This window comes from Telopea speciosissima, chromosome 8, assembly GCF_018873765.1.
Source record: "Telopea speciosissima isolate NSW1024214 ecotype Mountain lineage chromosome 8, Tspe_v1, whole genome shotgun sequence".
NCBI classification, from domain to species: Eukaryota; Viridiplantae; Streptophyta; class Magnoliopsida; order Proteales; family Proteaceae; genus Telopea; species Telopea speciosissima.
Genome location: NC_057923.1, coordinates 1,061,369 through 1,088,661, shown reverse-complemented (window position 1 = coordinate 1,088,661; position 27,293 = coordinate 1,061,369). Strand labels below are relative to the sequence as shown.

Here is a 27,293-nt window from a genome sequence, read left to right as displayed (position 1 = left end):
TCTCTCTCTCGTCACGAATCTCGATCGAGCATTTGTGGAGATAGGTAGGAAAGTAATCTACCGAGACTGGAAGACAAAGAAAGGTCTTCCATTTCTCGATCTCTTCTCCCCGGCCAGTAATACTTGATTCCACCCTATTACATTTACATACTGTGTTTGACGTCTATGCATTAATTGATGGTATCGATCACCTCACCGTTTTGGCTGGCTTCCCACTTGTTGTGCAGAAACATGGCGGCTTCTTTACTTTGGTCTTTATGTGTGTTGTGCTTCTTCTTGTTTCTCGCAACTGAAACAATGGCAGCTGCACCCAGGAAGCCCGTGAATGTGCCATTTTACAGGAACTATGTACCTACATGGGCTTTTGATCACATCAAGTACTACAATGGTGGTAATGAGGTTCAACTCTTTCTGGATAACTACACTGGTAAGCCAAGCCTTGATCCACCATTTATGCATTAATATTCGATCGATCGATTCCATGTTTGTTTGTTTGTTTGTTTGCTTGCTTAAAAGGAGGCTAGGAGCCAGCCTTAATTATTTTAACTGGAGGAGGTTGTTGGTGTGGGTTTTGGTTTTGGTTTTGGAAAGGTACTGGATTTCAGTCCAAGGGCTCTTATTTGTTTGGCCACTTCAGTATGGATATAAAGATGGTTCCTGGCGATTCGGCTGGCACAGTAACTGCTTTCTATGTAAGTACTAAGTAGTAGTAGTTGTTGAAACCATTGCTTGGTTTGATTATTTATTTGAGATCTCTCCCCTCTCCCTCTTTTACCATTACATATATTATCCTACATCCAATCGATTCGGCATTGTAAAATTAGGGTTTCTTTCACTCACCGGGCCCAAAATTTCTTCTATCTATCAATCTATCCATCACACATGTACACTGTTTCGTTGCAATTTATTAAGAAAGAAAATATTTTTACTATGTTCGTTCTAATTTTGATTTTTGAGTGACGATGTTTTGTTTTTGTTGGTGTTCCTCTTTATCAGTTATCTTCTCAGAACTCCGAGCATGATGAGATAGACTTTGAGTTCTTGGGAAATCGAACAGGGCAGCCCTACATTCTTCAGACGAATGTGTTCACAGGGGGGAAAGGAGACAGAGAACAGAGGATCTATCTATGGTTTGACCCAACCAAAGCCTACCATTCCTACTCTGTTCTATGGAACTTGTATCAGATAGTGTATGAAATTTCCTTCCTTCTTTCTTTCTTTCTTTCTTTCTTTCTTTCTTTCTTTCATACTCTACCCCTTCATTCATTTATCTTCATCTGCAGGTTCTTGGTGGACGATGTACCGATAAGGGTGTTCAAGAACTGCAAAGATGTGGGTGTGAAATTCCCATTCAACCAGCCGATGAAGATATACTCAAGCCTCTGGAATGCGGACGACTGGGCCACGAGGGGAGGGCTTGAGAAGACCAACTGGTCCAAGGCCCCCTTCGTCGCCACCTACAGGAGCTTCCACGTGGACGGGTGCGAGGCGTCGGTGAACGCCAAATACTGCGACACACAGGGGAAGAGGTGGTGGGATCAGAGGGAATTCCAAGATCTGGATTCCCTTCAGTGGCGGAGGCTCAGGTGGGTTCGCTCCAAATACACTATCTACAACTACTGCAGCGATAGGGTGAGGTACCCTACCATGTCCCCCGAGTGCACCAGAGACAGAGACGTTTGAAATGAAATGGTTTTTTCAGATATAATTTAGATAGGATAGATTACTGCTGCTCCCGAAACCAACCTTCTATCTCTATTTATATAAGTAGTATCCTCAATTCCTCAATGAGTATATATATATATATATATATATATGGCTATATGGATGATGATGAAATATATGAAATTTGGATGGATGGATGGATTACATACACACACAGTAATTCATTCATGGTTCTTTGATTCGATCTTGCATCGATATACCCCTCCCTGGGAATTCGAATCTGGGATTCTTCTTTCTTACCCACCACCCGCCGAGAAATTCTCTACTCCCCAGCCATCATGGTTGGTTATTGTTCCCTTCCTGTATTGTCTTCCGAATGCTTATTCCTGATGATCATAAAAGTGAGAATATATCACACCTTCTCGTCTTGTGTTTATTTTTTCTGATTGAGTATATTATATATTGGGAAAAGGAAGTAGTACACTACTGGATTAATGGGTTCGATTTTTTTTTGTCCGATGACAATAAAGAAATAAGTACAACCTACTTGCCTTGTGCATAGATCGTAAGATTACATACTATTTCTAAACATACTTGATTCTTAAAAGTACTAAACACTATGTCCGAAGTACGATTACTAATATACATAAGTTCTTTAATATATAATCACGGCCAAGGAGAATTAGTAAGGGATGGAAGACCATTAGTTATCTGTGAGTTAGAGCACCAAATTTCCGTAATTTTTAAGCTTAATAATGTTGCATGTTCTAGATCCGCTTTGATGCTGTACAATTCTGAATCCCAAAGCTTGGATGTCAAAATATTTCCTGCACCAAAAACAAAAACCTTTCATCCATCAAAAATAAATATGCCCAATTTGCCAATCTTAGGCCTGGGGTTTGGATTCCTGCACACAATAAGATAGGATATTCATATTTAGGAATAGGTATCCAATGACGTAAATTGCAATTAAAACAAGAATCCTTAAATACAACATTGGGCAAAGAGGGAGAGGGTTGTAATTTAAATCTGAAATCCAACGTGAAACTTGGTGCAAAACTCCAATTGCATTCGGGTTTTTTAGACCCAAATAAAACTTTATTTCGAGCGTTCCCAATAAAGTAGCACGTAATTATAAACACCCCAAAGAACCAAGAAGCTGAAGTTTTATCTAGTTGTTTGGAATGAAGAAACAGAAAACAAAAGTCACTTGTGGATTCATAATCCAGAGATTCAGTGCATAAACCCAGGGGGCCAGCCACCCAGATGTGTTTGACCCAGTCGCAAGACAAGAAGAGATGGCAGTAAGATTCGATACAATTTTCACAGAATGCACAAGAGGGATCAATCTATGTGTCCATTTTTGGAAAGTGAAGCCTTGACCGGAAGTCCTGCATGTATCACACGCCAGAAGAAAATCTTAAATTTTGGATGAATTTTGAGTTTCCAAAAGAAATTCCACCATGTGGTTAAATAAGTATTGTTGGAATTTAGAGAAACGAGTAGAAATTTAGCAGCAATCTTTGTGTTAAAGTTGCCATTTTATACAAAATGCATCGCCATTTGTCATCCGAATTAAGCAAACTAAAATTAAAAATCAAAGGGTGCATGTTAGAAGGAAGCAAGGACCGAGAACCAGTAGGGGAGCTACTCTCCTCCTCCGCAATCTGAGAGATCGTGGTCCTTTTATCAAGTTTTGAAAGAGTACTTAGCGCATGATTGGCTAAGCAGGATGGGAATGACGGGTTCCACTGATCAGTCCAAAAGAAAGTATCCTTACCATTTCCAACTTTCCTGATAACCATGTTCTCAAGACTATGAATCAGATGAGCAATACTATTCCAAATAGGTGACCCTCTTTTAGATCTAGTATTTGGATCAAAGAAAGAGGTGTTAGGAAAGTATTTGGCTTTGAGAATCCTTGCCCAAAGAGAGGGCGGTTGAGTGATCACCATCTATCCAAGCTTTAGTAAAAGGGCCTTATTGTGGATTTCAGCTTTTCGAAACCCCAGACCACCATGAGACTTTGGACGACACATTTTATCCCAAGTAATAGGGGTCGAATTCCTACTGCTCTGCTTGTGTCCTAGCCAGAACTTTAGGCAAATCGAATCAATGTTCCTGCAAATTTTACTTGGGAACAGGAAACAATTCATGAGATAAGCTGGAGTAGAAGCCAGGACTGATTGAATCAAAACCTTGCGACATGCATAGGATAAGAGATTTGACTTGTATTTGGAAAGTTTTTTCTGCATCCTGGTTACAATGATATTGAAGTCCTTAACCTTTGACCTGCAAGGAAAAAGATTAGTACCCAAGTAGGTAGAATTCTTAGTCATTTCCTTAATTCCCATAAAGTCACCAAGGGTCTTCCTAGTAGAAACAAGAACATTTCTGCTAAAATGTAAATCACTTTTAGAGTAGTTAATTTCATGTCCAGAGATATCAGAGAAAATATCAAGAATGACCTTCACAGTTGTTAAATCTTCATAAGAGGCTCGACAAAAAACAAAGATATCATCTACAAATAAAAGATGGATAATTTCTGGTGCAAACCAAAAATCTTGACACCATGGAAATGGATTTCGATTTTTGGATTGGAATTTATATATATTATGTATGTTTGTTGGTCCCTTCTCACTCACTCCCATAGGAGAGAGTATCAGGCAGCAGTCAATCGTTTGATGATATGTGTATATATCATATGCTCTTATCATTATTTACTAAACAGAAGAAGATGACGGATGTGATGCCAGTGTTATGCGTTTTTCTGTTTATTAATTATATCATTAAGAACGAGTTCCCCCCCCCCTCATGGAGGGTTCACTCCAGCCTAGTAAAAAGATGGGGGGGTGTATGGTCATTTCACAGTGGGCCCACTTGGATCCCACCTGTGAAATGACTAAAAACCCTCCCTTTTCCTGCTGGAGGAGAGCCAAATTTGTGATCCATTGGGGGAGGGATATTGTGGGACACATCAATGGTCTCCTACGTGTTGTGGCCTTCCTTGTGGGTGGATGATAGTTGTGTCATTGTGAGTCTGGGAACACATTATAGAGAGAGAGAGAGGCCCCTTTTCTGTTCTGTTCTACTGAAACCAACCCCCCTCACTCGACCACGCATATGGGCTGTATTATATTGCTTGCATTGGGCACTGACAAGGAATATTGAATGAGAAAAATGCTCTTAGATGGGGTATCTCCGGTTTTGGTGGCAATCTCCGCCTCTTATTCTTCTTATTCTTGTATCTGCTACGGCTAGAGGAGGATTGGCCTTCTCCTTTTGTTATTAACAAACTTTTCCTTAGATTAAAAAAAAAAAGAGAAAAATGCCTCTCTCTTTCTCTCTTGATGAACTCAAAATCTTGTAGGACTATTAATACTGACCCACAGAAAATAAGAAAGAAAATCCTCAAAATCTGTGTTAATAATGCACGTCTGTGAACAATGAGCCAATGAAACGCCCCGCCCATTTTTTCGCACCGAAAGCCACCAATAGCCAAAAGTCCGTGACACAGCCAATTGTGGTCTTTCACACTGTTCACCCGTTTACCGACAAGTTTTCATTAAATAATATGGAGGAATTAATCAAAATTCAAAATGAAACCATGTCTGCTACTGTTTCGCTCTTTTCCTTCACTTCACTAACCTCGAAATTGCACCCTTATCTTCGTACCCCAAAAGACCCAGGATTTTAAAAAGGGAAGTGATAAGATTTCATTCAATTTTGTCTTAAGTTTTATAAATATCAATTTTAATTGTCATATAATCAATCTTACCTTTAGTATGATCAAGAAAATGAAAAATTTTCTGTGCGATAACAATGTTATCAGTGATTTGTCTACCATGGATAAAAGTAGCCTGAAAATGGGTTATGAATGAACTCAAAAAGGTTTTCAATCTATTAACAATTAATTTGGATAGAATTTTATTAATCACATTACAAAGACTGACAGGTCTAAAATCTCCCGCTTTAGATGTAGAATCAGATTTGGGTATGAGACAAATCAGAGTATGGTTAACTCTTTGGGGAATGCTACTATCCAAAAAAAAATTTGAAACAAAGGAGTATAAATCAAAGCTCAGCAAATCTCATATTTAAAAAAAAAAAACATGCTTGAAACCCACCAGAGCCTGGGGCTTTAAGAGGGCCAAGAGAAAAGACAACCTTTTCTACCTCATCCAATGTAGGGGAGGAACACACAAAAGATGCATCCGCTGGAGAGAGAACCTAGGGAAAGAGGCATTCAATAAAAAAATTGGCATCTAGTGGCAAGGGTGTCAATCTGGAACCGTAACCGTATATCGAAACCGAAACCGCCCGTGTAAAACCGTACCAAACCGCACCGTTGCAAAAATGGTATGGTCAAACGGTATTGACCACGGTATGGTACGATAACGGTTTTTACGGTCATACCGTCGGTATGTATCGAAACCGTACCATTTTACCATAACCGTACCATTTTTGTACTATATGCATACCATTTTTGTACCATATATATACCATTTTCATATACATACCGTTTACAAAAATCAAATTTATACCCTTTTTGTACCGTACATATACCATTTTCATACCATACCAAAATCGTACCGTATATATACCGTTTTATATACCATTTTCATATCGTATCGAAATTGTACCATAGCGGTACGGTTGTGGTATTGAAAATAAGATTCTTAAACGATACGGTACGGTATCGGTATTGGATACCTTTTTTTGATACCTTACCGAAACCGTACCATTTTACAAGCCTATCTAGTGGATTAGATGCAGTGAACACATCCTTAAGGAGGGACCCAAAAGTATGCGCCATCAGTTTTGGATCATCAATTTTATGGCCCTTCTCATCCCAAATTAAATCAATTCTTCTTTTTCTCAAGTTGGATTTAGAGGTAGTATGATAAAACCTGGTGTTTCTATCTGCATCTTTAATATAAAAGTGTATTGGTTTTTGTAACAAAAAAGCTTCCTCAGCATAAAAATTCCAACTTAATTCTCGGTGAATGTTGTTCAAAAGTTCCCGGTCAGGTGAATTACCATCAGAGCAAGATAGAAAACTGTCAACAAGTTGGTTCTTCAGGTTATTGATATGACCAAAAAAACATCCCTGTTCCAAATTTTCAAGGCATTAGGAAGTGAAGCCAGCTTGATATTAATAGAATCCTTAGGGTTGGAATTCCAGGAAGAATCGCAAAAGGAATAGAACTTTGGATGATGAATCCGAGCTTCCTGAAAATGGAAAATTTTCTTATAGCTTGGTCTAGAACCAGATGTGGAAAGAGTAGGGGATTGTGATCAGAACCAATGGGAGACAGTTTTGACCCTTCTTCTTCTTCTTCCTGCAACCCACCGATTTCAGATTCAAACCCAAATCGATTTCAGAAAAAAAAAAAAAAAAATCTATTTTCTTAAACAATTTTAAATCAAAATAACCCAAATCCTTCTTCTTCTTCCTCTTCCTGCAACCCACCGATTTCGGATTCAAACCATAATCAATTTCAAGAAAAGAAAAAAATCTCTTTTCTTAATACATGGCACCTTCTATGGTTCTTGAAACAGCAGCTATGGCTGCCGGAGGTGTGGTTGCAGTAGCAACAACCTCTGTCAATGCAACTACTAGAGAAAAAGAAGAAGAGGATGAAGCAGGAGCAACGACCACCATCACCTCCATTGTCGGAGGAGGAGAAGGAAGAAGAAGAGAGGAAAGCAGAATAGAGAGAGGCGTACATTTTTTTTGCTCGTTGGACTTTTGATGAGCTTTGCTGAGTTTGCAGAGACGAGGATGACAAGAGGGACTCGAATTGCAGAGGTGATAGGGTGAGGACGGGGACTCAAATTGCAGAGGCGAATTGAAGTTTGGGATTTAAGGTTCGTAAATGGGGAAAGGGAAAAGACCAACCTAATGAACAAATATATAATACATGAGTAAAATATGACAGGGTAGGAGGTGTGGTCGTAATAGGAAGAAGAAGAAGAAGGTGTGGCAGCAGGAGTTGTGGTTGCAATAGGAAGAAGAAGAAGAAGAGTAAATAGATAATTTTAATTTCACTGCTTTCTATTGAATAAGTGATAAGGGTAAAATGGACTTGCCCATTCAACCACTAACAGCAGATTAACACCGTCAGGTTTCAAAGGGTGTCAAATAATTGTTTGAAAAATTAGATACATTAAGAAAACGGACAACAGTTTAGGGGGTGTCCAAATAATTTTCCCAATAATAAATATTAGATCAAGCAAAATATGAATTAACATACAAAATGGGAACCGAGGGGTATGGCTGGGCGGGGATTTGGCGATTAAAGAATAGACGAGAAGCAAAGAAATTAAAAATTTCAATACAATTTGGACAATAATAAACATCTTGGTCTAATTTATGAATTCTCCAAAAAAAATAAATAGTGAAAGCGAGGTAAAAATGGCTAAGGTTGGGGAATTTTTATCTGCTGCTGTAACTGGAGCACTGCTGTGCACATTGTGCGGCATAGCAACGGCCATGTGTGCATAGCGGACCCCACTGTGCACACATAGCCGTTGCTGTGCCGCACGATGCACACAATAGCGCTCCAGTTACAGCAGCGGATAAAGGTCCAAGGTTGGGCCTATCGTTTGTTTATAGAGTATGTCGAGAGAGATGGGGTTGGGAGAAAGCATTTTGGCTTTCCTCCAACCGTGTCGGGAGTTGGAGGTTCCAGCCAAGCAAAAATAAGGTGGGTTTGGTCACTCCACAGGTGGGCCCCCAATTAGAGATCTGAGGAGATTTTCACTTTACCATAGGTTAAGAAAAATTGGATTTTTTTTTTTATTTTATTTTGAAAAAAAACAAAGACAACGCTATTGGTTGCATGCGTCACGCGGCCCCTGCACCAGACACAGGGCTATACAAAATGACCGTCGTGCCCTAAGCTTCCATTGGGGCATCCATGGGTGTCAATTCCAGGCCCAACCCAACAAAACCGATCGAGCCTGCCTTGGCCCGACCCATTTACTAAACGTGTCGGGCTTAAGCCGGGCACATTTAGTTACTGGGCGGTCATGGTGTGGGGTCTTAACCCGTCGGGCGCCTAACCGGAATGACCAAATGCTAGCTCAACCTTATTTGTTGGTTTTGAAACCTTGTGAATTGAACATTTATAAATTTTAGGGGCGTGTTTGGTCTTTGGATGATTGATTAGGTTTTAACTTAATATGGGTCTTGAAAATTTTCACCTCTTGGTTGATAGATTAGATTATTAATACACCCATATATGTTATAATATATTCTCACTCACTCTCATATCAAAACTGATGCAATAGCTTGATCCCATGTACCATGAGTAAACCCCTCTTGGACTTTAATTGATACCTAGATTAACTTATTTACCCATATTTTGAGGACCATATGATTAGGATTTTTTTTTCCACTATTGATCAAAACTAGTAAACCTAAGAAGCGAGGAAGAAAAAGGTAAATGGTTTATTCTATGACTCTTAATCTGTTAAAACCCAATTAGGCCCGTTTAGAGTTAAATATGCCCACAACTTGATTAAGGCCTGGATAAAGACCGATTACACTAGTTTGATTGTAGCCCGAAACCCGATCTAACCTAATCAGGCCTAGCCCCGTTCATGGTGCAGGCTTTGAAGGCTTTAAGCACCATGAGGCCCGACCGAGCGGGATCGTTTGACAGCCTTTTGGACGTGGCGGTTCTTTCAAAAAAAAAAAAATAAAATTTGGCGTGAGAATTGAGATGGATGCAGTGACGAGAACTGAAGAAATGAATGAGTGTGAAGACTATGGGATGTTAGTAGTGAATGCGGTAAGGCAGACTTAGCATGGGTACCATAACCTCATCAGGGAGGAGGGGAACTGGGAACTGAGAACTTGCGAGGGATGAGGAGCACAGGGTTTTCTTTGTGTTTCGGTCTTTGTAGAGACCTTTCCTTTCCCGCTCTCCCAGTCCGGCGTCTTCATCTTCCCTCACGTAAAGTCGTGAAGAAAGGTTATAGGGTTTATTCTCGATTTCAATTTTCTGTAACATTCGAATACAAGGAGGGCATTGTCGTGCTCTCCTCCTCCTCTGTTTTTTCTTAATCATTTAATCCATTATATTTAGGGTATATATTTAAAAAAAAATTCAACACCTCCTAATAAGTAACTTGTTTTGTCTTTGCATCGCATTCTTTTGAATTTGTTCATTGTCCATCATCCAATATTTTTCAGTCATTATTTTCTTTAAAATGAAAGTTCAGAATTTCAATAAGCGGCGGGAATGGGATGAGTTCCCCCCCCTTTCCCCTCGCAAGAGAAGAAGATTCGTCGTGTTGAAGGCGGGATTCTTCTATCTCAAATCCATCATCGACGGTGTTCCTCTAGTTTCCTCCAACACTGCCTCTCCTTGTCAATCAATCTGTCTACGCTCGGACCGGATCTACACCATCGGCCGGCAGATTCAGTCCTGTGAGATCGTCTTCCAGGATCGTCGAATCAGCAGGCGACATTGCCAGATTTTCTTCGATACCGCTGTGCACAAGATTTTCATTCTAGACGGATGCTTCTCCCCTCCTTGTAGCTGTGATCTGGATGAGGTTAGAAAAAGGTTTCGGTTTGTATTGGAAGGTAAACGGGCGCCGGAGTGTTTTACCGTTGCCGCTTCTTCCAATGGTGTCTTCGTTAATGGTCTCAAGCTTGCCAAAGGCTCTGTCATGGAGGTTTCTGTTGGCGACGAGGTCTCCCTTGCCTGTGGTAACCAATTCGATCCCTGTTTTGGGATTAAGTTTGGGTTCGTCTTGGAAAGAGTTGTTTCCACGGAGGAGGAGGAGGAGGAGGATATAAACGTGGTCAATTCCAGGGTAACTAACATGAACGGAGTTTATGCTCTTCATGGTTCGAGACACCAAGATGTTATTGGCAGGGCCGTTTCGCTGTTAGATCATTGCAGACAGATATTACAAAGTGTGGACCCAATAAATTATATCCGGGAATCTACGTTTGCCAACACGGCAAACGAGGATTGCAGTGAAAACAAAGTTCCAAGTTCGCAACCGGATGACATATTGGATATTCCATTGCCTACTAAGCCCGTGCTACACAATTTTACAACTGCAACTATCTCCGACCGACAACCACTTCCTCTCCGTAACTTAGGTGGTGCTGCAGCAGCAGCAGCAGCTAATTTGGTGAATGGAGGCACAAGGAACACAGAGGTGGGTTCAGTTATACTTCACAGAAGGGGGGGGGGGGTGAGAAAATAAATCCTACTTGTCCACCTGTCTAACTTTTTTGTAATCCTTTACAGGAATTAGAAGATATTGGAGTTTCTGCTAGCAAAATTATATCCACTTCTAAACTAATTGGTCAATCCTCGAATCCTCTAGGCGAAGCACATCAAGCCGATAGTGGTTCTCATACAAAGAAACATAGGGGCATTGAATCAGCTGGGAAAACATTCTATTTGAACCGCCTTAAATTTATGAACCAAGCTACACTTGATCAGCAAACTGTGGTTTCTTTGCCAGAGCTTCTTCATCCTATTGAAAGCCTTTCACGCATATTCATTGCAACGTTTACCACTGATGTTTCCTGGTACATCAACTTCTGTACCCTCTGTGAATGTTTTTGAAGCTGTTACATTTCTTGCACTTTGTGGTAACAAAGAGTCCATCACTATTAGGCTGATACGTCATTTTTTATAGTAGCTTAGTTATGCTGACAGTTCATCATATTCGAACTTGTCTTTCTCTATTTTTTGATCCCTTGTCCGCCGATCCGGACATGAGTCAAGTTCTTTATCTAGCAGCTAGATATGCATACCATGTATACTTGTGCACTTACCACACTGTGGAGAACCTATATGTCAACAGTACCAGTGGTAGTAGTTTCCAAAATTGCTTCAATGTAGTGAAAAATTGTGATTTTCTAATTTTGTCTTATCACTCTTGCCTTCAAACTGTTATGTGAATCCTTCTCTAAGAATAAGAGAGACTGTTTTTCAAATGAATCGTTATTCTCTCCTTGGTTGGGGCTCACTTTGGCTCTGAAACCAATAAGAATCAGTTAACGCTATTTGGAACAAACACTTTTACGTCTTTGGATGTAATATTATCTCTCTCTTTTGCAAATAATTAAACCATAATCTTTCTGATATTTCAGCAGATTGATGCATTTTCTACCAATAATGATGTAGATCGAAGCATGAAGAAGGGAGTAACCAAAATACAAATCAGTAAATAGTTAGTGTTCACGTAAACAGTACCCGAGTTACTCTTCACGTGGTACTGTTCACATGAGCAGTGTCACAGCCATACTGCCTTGTGTGGGAAAGCTTCTAGAAGACTGATTTGCTTCTATTTTTATTTCCTAAGTTGATTGCTCAGAAATAAAGCAAGTTAGTTTTAGTAAGTCCTTGTTAGGCAAGTAGTTTCCTATTTTGAGTACTTTCTAATTCTGTGTTCTTTCCTCTTTGGTTGTAAGTTTCTAATTTTCAACTTTCTAAATTTTTATTTTTTATTTTTGAGAAGCCTGGCCAATCTATATAAAGGGGCCATCAGTTGTAATATTCTACATTTTTATCAATGAAGTTGCAGTTTGATTGCTTGAGATCTCAGAGAGATCATTGTTTTAACAGCTGAGATATCTGTGGGTGAGAGGCCCAAGGCTGAGATAGCCAACTATCCCCAACCCCCTCTTTATATCCTTCTTTTCCCTTCTTCCTATTCCCCTATTTGATATTTTGTGTTCTATTTACTGTTCTAAGAATCCTACTCTCAATTTAGACCCAATCGAAGATTCCCTAGCTGCTGTAGGTCATCAAAATATTGTCCTAACTGGTTTCTCCATTGATTCTGGTTGAGGCTTCAAGAAGACCACCTGCGGCCCTTCAGATCTGGATTTCTAGTTCAGCAACTTCAAGATTCAAAGATCTCCAGATCCAACCATCAACTGCTGTCCTTAATTTAACGGTTCGAACAACACCTCATCCTCCCCCTTCGCTGGTAATTTGATGCTGATCCCACAGTTAGGTTTGTCTATCTCCGTTACTAATTCTGATCCTTAGTTTCTATTTCTGAGACCAGTTGAGTTTTTCTGGGTTTTAACCTAAACAGCCAGCAGATAGTCTTTACCTCACTGTTTTGTCACCTGTTGTGATTAGACTTCTTCATAAGGTACTTGGGTATAACTGGAGGTTGTAAGGGTTTAAATACGTCACTGTTCACCTACTGTTGGGTGATTCTTTTATGTGTTGTTGCTGGAATTGGGTGTTACGTGTTCTGATTTGTTTGTATAAGAGATCCTTGGGCAAACTGTGTATTTGTCTCTTTGCTTCTGGAGGCTCCTGCGCTTCTCAATCTAGAGCCTTATATAGATGGACCACATATTAGATCTAACATATTTTCATAATAAAATCTTATCATATTGATAATGACCCATAATCTGTAGAATGATAAACTTAGACCTAGTCATTTGCATAAATTGATGCCAACATACCAGTTAAACATAATAGTATAGGGGGTTTTATGTAATGTCTCTATTAGTTGTTGGGTTTTGTTGTAATTGTGTTAGACTATTTCTGTCCTTTCCTTTAATCTCCCATTTATTAAGTTATAAGTAGGTGGACCTTGGCTTACGCGTCACGGTAAGTCATTCTGAATCCCTCTTCCTCCTATCATGTTCTATCCTTCCCTTCTTCTTCCCCTTTTACCTTTGTAGGTACTGGTTTCCTTCAGAACCTAGGTAATCAATCCTTACTACTCTAGTCTCTGTTTTGAAAGCCTTTAGGGTTTTCTCTTTGTGTTTTGTTGCAACCTATGCTACCATATCTATTCTATGAAATCCTAGTTGGTAATGACATGAAGAAAAACTTGGTTTTCTTCCATGAATGTTGTTGGTTTGCATTTTTCTTGCATGGATTACTGTGCAAGATGAATCTACATTGAAATCATCAAGGACATGAAGCATATTACCTGCGGCAGTGATCTCTTGGATTTCCTCTTCACATGGTATTGATTTTTTGAAGGTTTTTTTGCTGTCTCCATACCCTAGCCGCACCCCCTTTTTTTTTAGGGTTTTTGGACTAGTGGATTTTCCCTGTAACAGGGATCTGTCTGTTGGATTCTGATGGGGTTTTAGGGCTGTCAAGGACCATCTATTGGGGTCCTTCTCCCGGGTTTTAGTGTCTATCTGACTCCTTGATCTGCTGTAAATTGAAATCTAGGTTTTGATTTCAGATTTGGATTTTTTGATTGTTAGTTCTTATTGTGCCATTAGATCGTTGTGATATTGTGGGGTTTGCATCTTATATTGGGCTGCTATATCTGGCCAGAATTAGAAACCCATAAAAAAAGGGTTGACTTTGACTTCTGTTGTACTGTTATTTTTTGCCAGAGTTGGTTCTTTATTGATTGTATTGCTATTGATCAGTCTTCTTGATATTCATCTACTATTGGGCTGCTGTATTTGCCCTATATCGTGGTTTTTTTTATTGGTGATTTGCTTTTGGTTATATCTTCATAGATACAATGGGTGATTCAAAACCTCCAATGGACTCCATAAACGTCCAAATTACATCTATCAAGATTTTGGTGCCTCCAATTATTTATTTTGGGCACAAGTGGGTTATGATTTAAATAGTCCATCAATGCCAAGTGTAAGATGGACAATCTAATTCATAATCCATTACGTCTAGATACTAAGGGGTATAAAGACTGGATGAGTGAAAATGACACTCCCCTTGTATGAGTCTGGAATAGCATGGAGCCTTTTGTTGCAACGAACGTTATGTTCCACACCACTGCTAAAGGTGTCTGGAATTATCTGAAAGAAAGTATCTCTCAGGATAAAAACATGTCTCGAGTTACGATCTTTATGAAAAGTTCCCCCCCCCCCTTCAAACAGAATGGTAAATTAATGGGTGATTATTATAATGCACTCAAAGGCATGTGGGAGGAGTTTAATTTATACCAGCCTTTGTCTATTGACCTCGCTGTTTTAAAATCTCAGCATGCAAAGTTTTTGTGGCTAAGATTTTGTCGGTGTTAGATACTGTCTTGCAACCAGTCAAAAGCCAGATTCTTGCAAGCGAGAAGATACCTTCTATGATGTGGCGTTTTGTCGGATTCAATGCACTCTCTCTTTCCGTTGTCAAATCTGAACAATCCTTCTCTTCTAAGGATAATTCAGCCTTTCTTTCAAATAATGGTGTTCATGGCCGTGTTGCTGGCCAAGTTCAGGGGGAGGTCGAGGTCGTGGTGGTGGTAGAGGTAGAGGACAACAACCAGACCAAGACATACATCAGTGTACTTGATAACAATTCATTGGCTGTAGATCCTTGGAAAAGGAAAATTTACAAGGAAGTTGTTCAGTCAATGACAAATTTCTATTCATTATAGGTGTTGCACCGACCTCCTACTATGGAAAAAATAATCATACATATATACTACTATACATGTTGGGTGAAGCATGGTAGACCTGAGTAGGCTCAGCAGTTGTTAGCTAATACCACTAATACTATTACATCTGAAGGGAGTTCTACAACGGTGTCATCTTCCGACGCCTTGCTTCCACATTTGGGGGTAGTCGGTTTGTCTATCCATTACGAGATGAACTAAATCAATTACTCAAACGTATTAAACAACTTGAGACATTTGCATTTACTTCTTCTGCTACAATTGGTCACTCAGGTAGTGGTGCATTTCTTGCTTCCTCTTCTTCTATACCATGGGTCATTGACTCCGATGTCACTTCCCATATGACTGGTAAGTCCCATGTATTCTCCTCTTTTCAAAGATCAATCACCCTTCTAAAGTCGTACTTGCTGATGGTTCCTCTACTCAGGTGTCTGCATCTCATTGTTTTTCCTTATGTTCATTGCTATGTTAAATTCTTTTATTTATGTTCCGAATCTACCTTTAAACCTTATCTTTGTTAGTCGATTTACTTAAATTGTTCTGTTACCTTCTATCCTACTTATGTTTTTCAGGATCTCAAAATAAGAAAGACGATTGTTGGAGGGTGTGAAAAGGATAGCTTATATTACTTTGATGGCGTTGCTCCTATTATTGCTTCTATTACTTCTAGTGTATCCTCCCCTCTTCAGCGGCAGTTCCGGTTGGTACATTTCTCTCTTTCCAAGCTCCAACTTACGTTTTTCAGTTTCAAGAACTATTTCTATAATTGAGCGAGGCGTGTGAACTTGGAAAGCATCACCATACCTCGTTCCCTTCTCATGATGTTTTTTAGAGTTCTTTGTTTTCTTTTTCTCAAGTTTGGGGTCCTTGTCATGTCAATAGTTAGTTTGGTTTTTTCATATTTTGTTGCTTTTGTAAACAATCATTCCCGAATGATCTGGTTATATCTGTTAAAGGATCGATCTGAATTTTGTCTACTTTCAAGCAGTTTTATAATGAAATAAAGACTCAGTTTGATGTGTTAATCAAAGTTTTTTCGTTCTGATAATGCTTTAGAGTATACCTAATGTGATATATTTGAGTTTTGTTCTGATTGTATCATTATACATTAAAACATGTGTGCCTAGACTCCCTACCAGATTGGTGTTCCTGAGAGGAAAAACAAGTATTTACTGGGAGTTGCTTGCTCTTTAATGTTTCATATGCATGTTCCGAAGTTTTATTGGGGTGATGTTGTTCTAACTGCTTGTTATTTGATAATGCCATCTGCTGTTCTTGAAATCACTCCCCTTTTTCTGTGGTTTTTCCACTATCATCTTTGTTTGGTTTACCATACAATGGATGTACATGTTTTGTTTACATTTTTTGATATGGTCTTGACAAATTGTCTCTGTGTGCTACCAAGTGTGTTCGTTGGTTAAGTTCGCACACTTGAAACGTTATCGGTGCTATGATCTTGTCACACGTCAATAGTTTATAAGTGCTTATGTCACCTACTTTGGCTGCAAGTGGATCTTTGCTGTAAAACAAAAGGCTGATGGATCTGTGGAAAGATACAAGGCATGACTAGTGGCTAGATGCTTACCCAAACTTATGGGATTGATTATCAGGAAACGTTTGCCCCAATTGCCAAGATGAATATGGTCAGGGTAATCATTTACTGTGCTGTTAACCAAGGATGTGATCTTCAACAACTTGATGTAAAGAATACATTTATTCACGGGGAGCTAGAAGAAGAAGTCTACATGGACATTCCTCCTTGCTTTACTGCCCCAAAAACACAAGGAAAGGTATGTTGTTTGAAGAAAACCTTATATGGTCTGAAACAGTCCCCTAGAGCATGGTTCGGTTGGTTTCATAAAGCTATGGTGTCCATTGGGTATAAATAGAGCAATGCTGACCATACTCTGTTTATCAAGAAGATGGGCTAGCAAATTACAGTCTTGATCGTTTATGTGGATGACATAGTTATCACTTGGAGTGATAGTGTTGAAATAGGCAAACTAAAGGTCTATTTGGGGACCGAGTTTGAAGTAAAAGACCTAAGGAGGCTTCGATATTTTCTAGGAATAGAAGTTGCTCATACTGCGCAAGGTATATCTCTCTCTCTCTCTCTCTGAGAAAGTATACATTTGATCTCTCATCAGGATATTGCTCTTTTGTTGGAGGTAACTTGGTATCTTGGCGAAGAAAGAAGTAAGTTGTTGTTGCTCGATCCAGGTTTGAAGCCGAGTTTCGGGCTTTGGCCCATGGGAAATGTGAACTCCTCTGGCTACAAGGGCTTCTTTAAGACTTATGTGTTGTGGTTGATCTGCCTGTGCGCCTTTTTTGTGACAGTAAATCAGCAATAAGTATTGCACATAATTCAGTTTAACATGAGCGCACAAAGCATGTTGAGATTGATCGTCACTTCATCAAGGAAAAGCTAGAACAAGGAGTCATTTTTGTTCCATTATCCAGTGTAGTGAGTAGTTAGCTGATATTCTTTCTCACTAAGGGAATTAGTAGTAAAAGTTTTTGTTCTATAGTTAGCAAGTTGGGCATGGTCGATATTTATGCACCAAGTTGAGGGGGAGTGTTGTAATATGGGTTCAAGGGTATTTTTGACATAGGGGTATTTCAGTCCTTGTACCTACTCTAGAATATTCCTAAACTCATTATAAATAAAGTAGGGCTGTGATCATAATGTCACAAGACATTTTTCCATTCTCAATATTATATTTCTATTTTATTTGTTTGCAAAAGTGGTTAACGACTCATTTGAGTTGCTACCTTTCTTATTGGAGTCAGTCTAATGAATATAAATCTTAGTTCAAAATTAAATTGATTCTATGAATTGGTTTATAGTAACCTACTTGGGATGGGTTAGTTTCTAAATTCCACTCTCTAATTTCTAGCAAGTCTTAATATATTGAGTATGGGGACACCCAAAGCATATTGTAGTGATATTTTATTGTTGAATGAAATTTAGAAGCCGATTTATTGGTTTACTTCTCTTCATATTGTATGAGTTGTCTGAGGTGCCGAAATTTGGTTGTTGCATAACACTAGAGTACTTCTTTGAAGTTAAAAGTTGGTTAACGTTTTGTACTTGAATCAGATAAGTTCTACTACAGTGGGGTTGTTGTTGAGTTGTACTAATTGATGTTCTTTTTTTTTAATGAGTAATATTTGATATTCTTATGCAAACACAGAGTTCTACAATTGTTCATTCTTCTTGTTAAGAAAGGGCAGGATCTCAAATCTGTCATGCATTAGTGTCACACTGTCACTTAATTTTCTCAAAGCCATATGTGTAAAAACAATTTTAGAAAATGAAAGGTATTCTATTAGAAGTAATGTCCATGGCTTAGTGACAAGATACCGATATCCATGACCTAGTCTGATATGTTTGTATCTGCATTTTGTAATAATAACTTCATTAACTTGGTATTACCAATGTCTTATACCTTTCTTGGTTGTAGGGAAGAAATTGGCTGATCTTTTAGGATGCCTTTCATGGCATTAATTTTTGCATTTACATATTCACATCATGTATATTGGCAGGTTTTTATCATATTGTGAAGTTCCCAACCACCTCCCTGTTACAATTGCATGTCATAATAGTGAGAGATGCTGGGATTCAAGCCCTGATAAAAGAACCTCGATTCCATACTCAGATTTTCCAAATGTAATGCTAGTGTAAGTTACTCTATTGATTATTTTGTATTACAAAAAGTCTAAAATTTCAAAGTGGTTATGTATCATTAGTTTCTAATTGTTGCCCTTTTTTATATTAGTTACCCCCAATTTCCCGAGGTTATAGCCTTTGGCAAACAACGCAAGAAGCAAGGTGTTGCATGCCATCACCCAAAACTATTCGTTTTGCAAAGAGAAGATAGCATCCGTGTAGTTGTTACTTCAGCAAATCTAGTGTTTCAACAGGTGACAATTTTAGAATAAGCTATCCTGCTCGAGTGTATGCGAGTGTTTCTTTGTGGATTATCAATGAAAGCACTTTGTGTTTTTTTTAAAAAAAAAAAAAACCCCCTTGGTGTGTGTGTGTGTGTGTTTGTTTGTGTCTTGTCAATGAAAGCCCCTTTTTTTTTAAATACCTGGGGGTGTATGTGTGTGGCTACATGAGTGAGCTGAACCTGAGTCTCAGATGAAGCTTGTTTGGCTACATGAGTCTAACTTGACTTATGGACCTTTGCTTCTGGTGAATGATATTTTGAGTTAAGAAAGAAGAGGAAGCAGCGGCAGCGGCAGCAGCAGCAGTGGCAGATGTAACGATTATATCCAATTTTTTATCAGCATGAGTCACCCTCTTGGATTCCAATGTTCCATACAACATCCCCTATGGCTCCCCTTTTTTTTGGGTTCAAGTGTTTGCAATCCAGTTGACACACATTGCAGAACCCTTCCAACATTAACACAAATCAACATCTAGATTTGTGGACCTTGTTGGTTCCAAACCCAGAAAGAAATTAGAAAAGAAGGTAAAGACAGGACCACAGCACCTAGTGTGTTGAGAGAGAGAGAGTAAACTAATATGCCATCAGACAAATGTATGGATGTGTTGACAAATCAACAAATATGATATGCCAATCTGTCTTTGTTGACATCCCCCCCCCTACTCCTTTGCCCTGTGGTTTCTACCTAGCACGCCTAAGGGTGTTAATTCTGAACCGAAACCGATAAAAACCAGGTCTAACCAAACTGTTATTTGTTGATCCGGTTTTGGTTTGGTTCGGAATAGGCATTTTTAATTGGTTCGGTTCGGTTTTGAACTGGTAAAATGATAAAGACCAAAAAAATACCAATAAGACAAGCCTCGGAACTGGTTTTGGAACTCGGAATGGATTAATGATTTGCTCGTTTTTTGTTTGAGTTCATTACAGCCAGAACCGATAAACTGAAAATCAAACCGATTTACACCCTTAAGCATGCCCTCACATCATGGATGCACTAGATATTTTTGCTAAATTCAAACTTTAAATCTGCATGCTGCATAATTCATTTTTATTGTTAATCTTCTCATCTGAACTTTGTTGTCTCTGGCAGTGGAATAGTGTGACTAATACTGTTTGGCGGCAAGATTTTCCTCGCCAAAGTGAACCTGATTATTCTTCTCTTTTTACTCAACTTTCTGATGGGGAAGCAGTTTTAGATTCAAAATCTGATTTTTCTTCACAATTGGCTGGATTTATGGCCTCTCTAGTTGTTGATGTACCCAGTCAGGCACATTGGATCATAGAATTGACCAAGTATGATTTTGGAGGAGCTACTGGACACTTGGTTGCTTCAGTCCCAGGACTGCATACTCAAAAAATCCCATACCCACTAGAAAACATGCACTTCCTATCTGTAAGTGTGTGTGTGTGTGTTTTCTGTTGAAAAACTTTTGCTGGGTTATCTTCTTTCGCCCCTTTTTTAACTCTGTCTTCTTGTGTTTCTGCGATCGTCTCATGTTGAGATTGTGAATCGTTTTCATTTGCACATGCACTTGGATATACATATTGAAAGATATTCTTTGTTTAGGTGATGTTCTGGTTTTATTTATTCTCAAGCAGTGGCCACTTTCATCATACCATACTGAACAGTTGGTTTGTGGACTTGTTTTTTCTTCTTCTTTGGATGAATAAATTAATTCATTACCGAAAGAAGGAGATATAAGGAGCTCCCTAGGAAAGGGGAAGAAGAAAAAACATCACAGAACTGACAATACAAGTAAAGCAAAACCCAACCCTCAGGGAGAGGAAACAGAGGGCTGCAAAAGGGAGAGGGCCATGCCCAAGGACACAATCATATGCCTGTTCTTTGGGGAATCGGCACAACTGGAGATGACCATAGATAACTTGCTTCTGACATTTTAAGTGATGGAGTCCTAAATCTGTTGGAAAGACCTGGAGCTAGAGGACCATTTTCCGAGATTACACTTTATCCAAATACAACTAATGGTGTCACACCCCGGCCCGCTTTGTAAGGGCCAAGTGTGACTAGATGTATCTCACATCCAACCAACCCACCAGGATTGCAAGTGCTGTACTCTATTCGCAAGTCTTATTCACAAATAACAGAATTAAATGCAGCGGAAGCAATTTAATATAAGAATAAGGCAGTAATAAAGAAGATCTAAACTGAACAGTGATATGTATATATATTCAAAAGAAACTTTGAGTTACAAGGTAAGTTCTCAAAAGTAACCCAAAAACCCACAAGACTTATATACAGTATTCTTTACATAAGTGTTATAACAAAAAGGGGTAGAGATGGCCTGATCAATCAGGAAGATCAGGAGAAGGCGCAGTGGTCACATGAGCACGAAGCTTCGTGCTCCACCAGTAGAGGAGGATCAACTCCATCAACAGTAGGAAGATCCGGAGCAGAAGGAGTCCCCACAGAAATACCAGCAACACCGAGAGTAGTCTCATCTGAAAAATATGAGGATCCACGGGGGTGAGCTCCACCGAGCCCAGTAAGGAAATGCATACAAACACAACACAATAATCCATGATGAATGTTCCAATCTAGCATGCTCCTATCATGGAAACTAAGTCATATGGGGTATAAGTACTACTGTAGTAGATGCTAACCTCGGTCCCGGAAACACATAACCAGACGTCGGTCACTCTAGCGAAACCATTCTACTACGGTGAGGACCCGCCAGTTCAGGCATCATACATCTGACCCTAGCAGATCCCCAATGACAAACCCTACTGTTGTTCCCATAGCGGAGTGTGCACGCTAACATGGGACAGTGAATGGCATTTCGGTATTACCCTTTGGACCTACCACGGGTTGTCCAACATCTCTTCCCCTGTTGGTAAGGGACGTAGTACTGGGTAATGATATATATATCCTAACCCAATGCAATCTAGTTCATGATGGCATATGTAAGTTCAGACCAATAGTAAAGTAAACAGTGCTTCATTATCATCAATTGTACAGTATCAAATAATTATCAATGCAATGCAGTGTGCCAATGCAACCTAATTCACATGCAGTTTAATGCAAAGAATATAAAGCTATTAAACTACATGATCTGTACAGTATTAATGATGCATGGCATGGTACATCGAACAAAGGAAAATTAAGACAGCAAACACTCATAAATTAAATCAAATTCCCTTACCTGCAGTGTTTGGGCTAGCCTAGGTAACAAGGCTCTGGCAGACCAGACAAGAACAGAAGAAAAGTAGCAAGGACAGTCCTAGAACAGTAGAAAATAACAAGAATTAGGGTCTGGACTAGGTTCAGATCAGTACCCAACTATTAAAGGGCATATTGGGCACAAAAAGGGTGAATCGGATTCAGACCCAAGGTGAACTGGTCGACCGGTTCAAGGCCTGGTTCTGCATCCGATTCAAATCCCAGAATTGGGGGTTTTACTCCCAGGGCATGGATCTTTGCATGCATGACCTCAATTTCATAAATTAACCCTAATCTAAGGTGGATCATGCCTAATTAGTAGTTTAATTTCAAAGTTTAATTTTTAATTTAGGGATTTGTCCATTAAATCCCAAATCAGCAATTTAGGGTTCTAAATTAGGACAATTCAGCTAGGAATTAGGGTCTCTAAGGGGCTGCCTGCATGTTACAGCCATGTCTGAACCCAAGTCTGGTTCAAAACAGTAACTAATTGGGTCAATTTTCATTACTAAAGCTTGGTTTACAAGCATTAATGGCAGCCAATAGCTTAGGCTGCAATTAGAGAGAATTTAGAGAGGAGATTAGGGAAGAATAGATGGGAGAAGCAGAATTCTCTGAGGCCTACCTGAGATTAGTAGATAGCAGCCTTTTAATGGCAGCAAAGTCTTCAATTCCAGTACCAAAAGCTTTGATTTCAGGTACAGAAATTCAGTCCCATGTTTCAGCTTTCTTTTCCCTCTTCTTCTGTCTCCTTTCTTCTATTCTCTTCTCTATTCTTCTAAGGCTGGATCGATTCATCTCCTGTGGTCTCTTTGTTTAGTGAATAGTAAAATGAGATTCACATATATAGTGGTTAATGACTAAGGGCTGTTTGGTCTATTAAAAGTAAAATCAGTTTTTAAAACTAATTCCTAAATGTAATTTCTACTAGAATTTTGTACCTAGTAGTTAATTCTAATTACATATTGATGTCATATGACATCAGGGGTAATCCGAGTTCGGGTAAATGTCGGGAATAGGATTCCCCACTGGGGATGTGGGTCCCATAGAGTTAAATTTACTAAAATACCCCTATAACTCTAATTGGTCGTACAATACACTATAAAATACAATTTAAATCATACTTACAACGAGTTTAATTAAGGGAGAGGTTTTGCATAGCATCCAGGCAGCAGACTAGGCACAGGTAACTCAGGTGCGGGGTTCCATCGGGGTCCTCTGACTCCAGAAGGGCAAGTTGGGAAGAATCCCTGGAATCTTCCATAGGGGTGTCGAGCGATTCTTCCGTATCCTCGACCGATGCAGCCCATAGCATCTAAGCCACCATGGACTCAGAGCTGGAACCTGAAATCACACAAGTTCCAAAAAAAGTTTAAATTTGTTGCGGATTTTACAAATGGTGGCACCAAAGGCAAGCTTACCCACTACGTCGTAGATTGATGTACTAGCAAAGGACATATCTCCCCAGATCCATTCCCTCGCGAATGGAAGGATCCTATGTCTTCTTGGCCGGCATTTATCCAGGAGCCCTTTCCAAACTGAAGAGAAGGGGCAAGCAAAGAAGAGTTGGGCCACATCTTCCAAAGCATTCCAATAGAAATAGCAGGATGGGGAAACTAGAATCTAACAATGAATGTGAAAGGACTGTGTTGGGAGGCAGTTGGAGAGGACCCTCCACACTGTTTGGAGGATGCGACTCTTGAAACAAACTAACTTGCCAGGGAGACATAGTTCAATGACCTCTGATAAGATCCCAAGCCAATTTGGAGCAGAATAGGCCCGGAGAAGAAGCAGACCAAACCACAATATCTCCCCTAACTCTAGGCCTTCTGGAATGCCTTGCCTTCCTTCCCAGAAGACTTATAACAGGGGAGTCCAATCATCATGGCAAATGATATCTGCAACTATAGACTGCTTACTAAAACCAGAATTGTATATAGCTCTCGCACCTACAGAGTGGAGAGAACACTATGGGATGCCAATGGTCAAGCCAAAGGTGCGTGGAGGCATCATCATCTCATCAATGAAGTAGGAAGTGGCCTTAAGATTAAGAGGTCGAAGCTTCAAAATCTTTTGCAAGACCCAGAAGGCATCAGTAATGGAAGGAGCGGTCGAAATAGAGTCATTGCGAAGAAGCCTAGAGTAGACTCAATCAACCCAAATACTTTTCTTCTTAGTCATAAGCTTCCAAATTAATTTGAGAATACCAGCAAAGTTAAACTCTTTAATCCTTTTCAAGCTAAGACCTCCCTTATCCTTGGGAAGATAGACAACTGCCAGCTGATAGGGTCATAGTTGTCAAGGCAACCCAAGGCGGTAGAGGGGTGCCTAAGCGCTTAGGCGATAAGACGCCCAAGTGTTATTTTTTTTTGGGTGAATAATAATTCATTTCTAAAAGAAGAAGAAACAATAGGGGCCCCTAAGGGAACAAGGTTATACAAGGCACAAGGCCCAAAGAAAAACTAAAGAAGGCAGCCCTGCACTAGATTGAGTGCAGGAGGCTCCTAGAGCTAAAAATAAGGCGATTTCTGGGAGAGTTGACACATCTAAAGGGCACAATCGACAGCTTGCTTTTGACATCAAAAGAGATGGGGTCCCAAATTTGCTAGAAAGATCTAGAGTTGGAAGTCCATCTTCTGAGATTATGTTCAAACTAAATGTGGTGGATGACGGTGCCAAACACTAGCTTGCCCACTTTGTTACAAACTAAAGAACCTCCAAAGGCCATGTCAACGAGTGGAGGGAACTGCTTCCTGTATTCTTTTCTAGAATGCCTATGAAGATGTTGAGCACCTCTTCTTCAATTGCCCTTCCTCTTCCAAGGTTTGAACTGGTCTTCTTGCTCGTTGCTGGACCTCCAGTTGTCAGATTTTGCCTTCTCAGCATGAGTGGATTTGGTTGACATGACCTTTGGAGGTTCTTTAGCTTGTGACAAAGTGGGCAAGCTAGTGTTTGGAGCCGCCATCCACCATAATGGGCAAGTGTTATTTTTTATTTGCCCTCTTTTCTGAAATTATTTAGTATGCTACAATATATACCTTATATCATAAAAAATCAACATTAAGCCACATCAAGTCATCATAAAGCCAGCAAAACTGAAGAAACAAGCTATTAAAAGTTTGAAACAGTGAAAGCATACATTTGATTTATACTGTTCTTGGATATAATCATTATCCTGGTATACCTAGTCTCACATTTGGTTTATACCGTTCTTGGAAAATGTGATCTTCTTTAAAAGTATTAAACTGCTCTCAATTTAGAGAAATGTTCTTGTTCTGTAATAAGTTTGACTGGTCAAGTTATTTTATTTTTACATGAGACTTTGTATTAGGTAGAGCACAAAACCAGCTTTCCAACAAGTTTAAGATTTCCTAAATCTGATTTACATTGAAGGAGTTATGTTCCTATCAAACCTTATTTGGTGTGTGCGAATGCTGTTTGAAAATGCCCTAAAGCCAAACGACTCTGTCAATAAGAGCTCTTGGGAGTCATCAGGTTGTTACCACATCTGGAACAACTGATCATGAATATAGAGCTTTCCGCAAAGACGTCAAGAAATAAACTTTTAGACATTAAAACAAAAAGACTATTTTACCGCTCTTTTGGTTTTTACTGATGTTTTGGTATAATAAATTTATAGAATTTTTAGATTTTAGAAAAAGCCCAGCATTTGAAAGTTGGAAATTTCATCTACCGTTGAAAATCTAGTTTTGTTCTTGAACTGCGAGGTTGATTTTTTATCCTCTTGGAATTTTATTTTTTAACTATTTTTATTGGATTCAAATAGGGGGTATTTGTTTATTATTGAATAATATCTTAAGTAAATGTGTTTACTTAAATGATATTTGACATAAATAAGTGTCAAAGCTAGTTCGATACTAATAAAACTAGCGCCTTGAACTAAGGTGACAGTCACCTAAACCCCAAGAAAACCACCTGGATGCCAAGGCGGCGCTTAGGCAACGCCTTGACAACTATGTATAGGGTGAATGAATTTGAATGATTCAGCTCCTTTCCAAAGGAAGGCACACATGTGGGACTCCAACTCCTTAATGGTGGATTGGGGTAGCCTGAAAATGCCAAACCAATAGATGTAAGAGGACTGATGGACAAATCTGATCAATTCTAGGTGACCAACATAGGAGAGAAGCTTGCCCTTCCAAAGGTGCACGCTGTTACGCATAAGATCTAACATAGGATTGTAGTGGTGAGCTGTCAAGCTGGTCAGAATCAAAGACAAACCTAAGTACTTGACCGGAAGACGGCCCATGGAGAACCCTGTCTTCTTAGTCAAGTTAGCCTTGACACCATCTGAGACTCCCCACCAAGAACAAGAGAGATTTAAGGGATTGATTCGAACCAATGTTCGCTTTGGAGAAGTTTATGAGATCATCAACAAAGGCGAGATGGGAGTGATTAAGAGCGTTTCACGTAGGGATGGGGTAGATAAGTTGTTGATCCGTATTACTACTCTGAATACTCTTGGATAGGACTTCAAGGGCCACAGAGAAGATGAATGGGAGGGGACAACCTTGATGAATGCCCACAGTAGAGGCGAAAAAATTGGCCAGACTACCGTTGACAAGCACCGAGAAGTACGGAGAAGAAATGCAGTGGTAGACCCAATTGACAAAAAATGGAGGAAAGGCCATCTTTAAGATGACTTGAGAGATGAAGACCCATCTCAAGGAGTCAGAGGCTTTGTGGATGTCAATCTTCATTAGGGTGGTAGGGGAGCGATTCTTTTTGTCAAAGCCTCTAACAAACTCATTATAGAGGAGAATGTTAACAGAGATACTTCTGCTTGCGATGAAAGTCGATTGGTTGTCATTGACTAGAGAGTCAACGACCAACTAAAACCTGTTGGCAAGGACTTTGGCAATGAATTTGTACAAGAAATTTCACAAAGAAATGGGTCTGAAGTTGGACATAGCAGAGGCACCTTCTTTCTTAGGGATGAGGCAAAGGAAGTTGTGGTTGATCCTTTTGATCTTACTGGGTTGAAGAAGAAACTCTTGAGTGCCTTAATGAGGTCTTCTTTGATAACATCCCAGGAGGAGGAAAAGACTCCCATACTAAAGCCATCAGGGTTGGGGGCTATGTTAGCCTTG

The 27,293-nt window shown here is 39.5% G+C and overlaps 2 protein-coding genes across 3 annotated transcripts in view; both read left to right on the top strand.

Moving 5' to 3' along the window:
• Positions 1-25,834, top strand: LOC122670989 (probable xyloglucan endotransglucosylase/hydrolase protein B). Of its 2 annotated transcripts, none has more exons than XM_043868057.1 (7): positions 1-37; positions 226-427; positions 592-692; positions 997-1,190; positions 1,284-1,682; positions 13,490-13,509; positions 25,823-25,834. In XM_043868057.1, coding segments are annotated over exons 2-6 (891 nt in total). In that variant the 5' UTR covers positions 1-37; positions 226-231; the 3' UTR covers positions 13,491-13,509; positions 25,823-25,834. The 2 variants fall into 2 exon arrangements, with proteins under 2 accessions (XP_043723992.1, XP_043723991.1); XM_043868056.1 differs by lacking the exon at positions 25,823-25,834 and adding an exon at positions 22,791-22,800.
• LOC122671086 overlaps positions 14,396-27,293 on the top strand; it is a 52,297-nt gene continuing 39,399 nt past the window's right edge. The window contains exons 1-8 of the mRNA XM_043868182.1: positions 14,396-14,468; positions 14,645-15,005; positions 15,167-15,410; positions 15,624-15,751; positions 18,598-18,732; positions 18,831-18,975; positions 20,095-20,259; positions 20,304-20,397. Coding sequence (XP_043724117.1) covers positions 14,396-14,468; positions 14,645-15,005; positions 15,167-15,410; positions 15,624-15,751; positions 18,598-18,732; positions 18,831-18,975; positions 20,095-20,259; positions 20,304-20,397 — 1,345 coding nt within the window. The remainder of the gene's footprint in view (positions 14,469-14,644; positions 15,006-15,166; positions 15,411-15,623; positions 15,752-18,597; positions 18,733-18,830; positions 18,976-20,094; positions 20,260-20,303; positions 20,398-27,293) is intronic.

Coding starts and splice junctions, on each gene's coding strand:
- LOC122670989 (XM_043868057.1), top strand. CDS start 232: ATGGCGGCTTCTTTACTTTGGTCTTTATGTGTGTTGTGCTTCTTCTTG. Junction 428..591: donor CTTTCTGGATAACTACACTG/GTAAGCCAAGCC, acceptor GGTTTTGGAAAG/GTACTGGATTTCAGTCCAAG. Junction 1,191..1,283: donor TGGAACTTGTATCAGATAGT/GTATGAAATTTC, acceptor CTTCATCTGCAG/GTTCTTGGTGGACGATGTAC.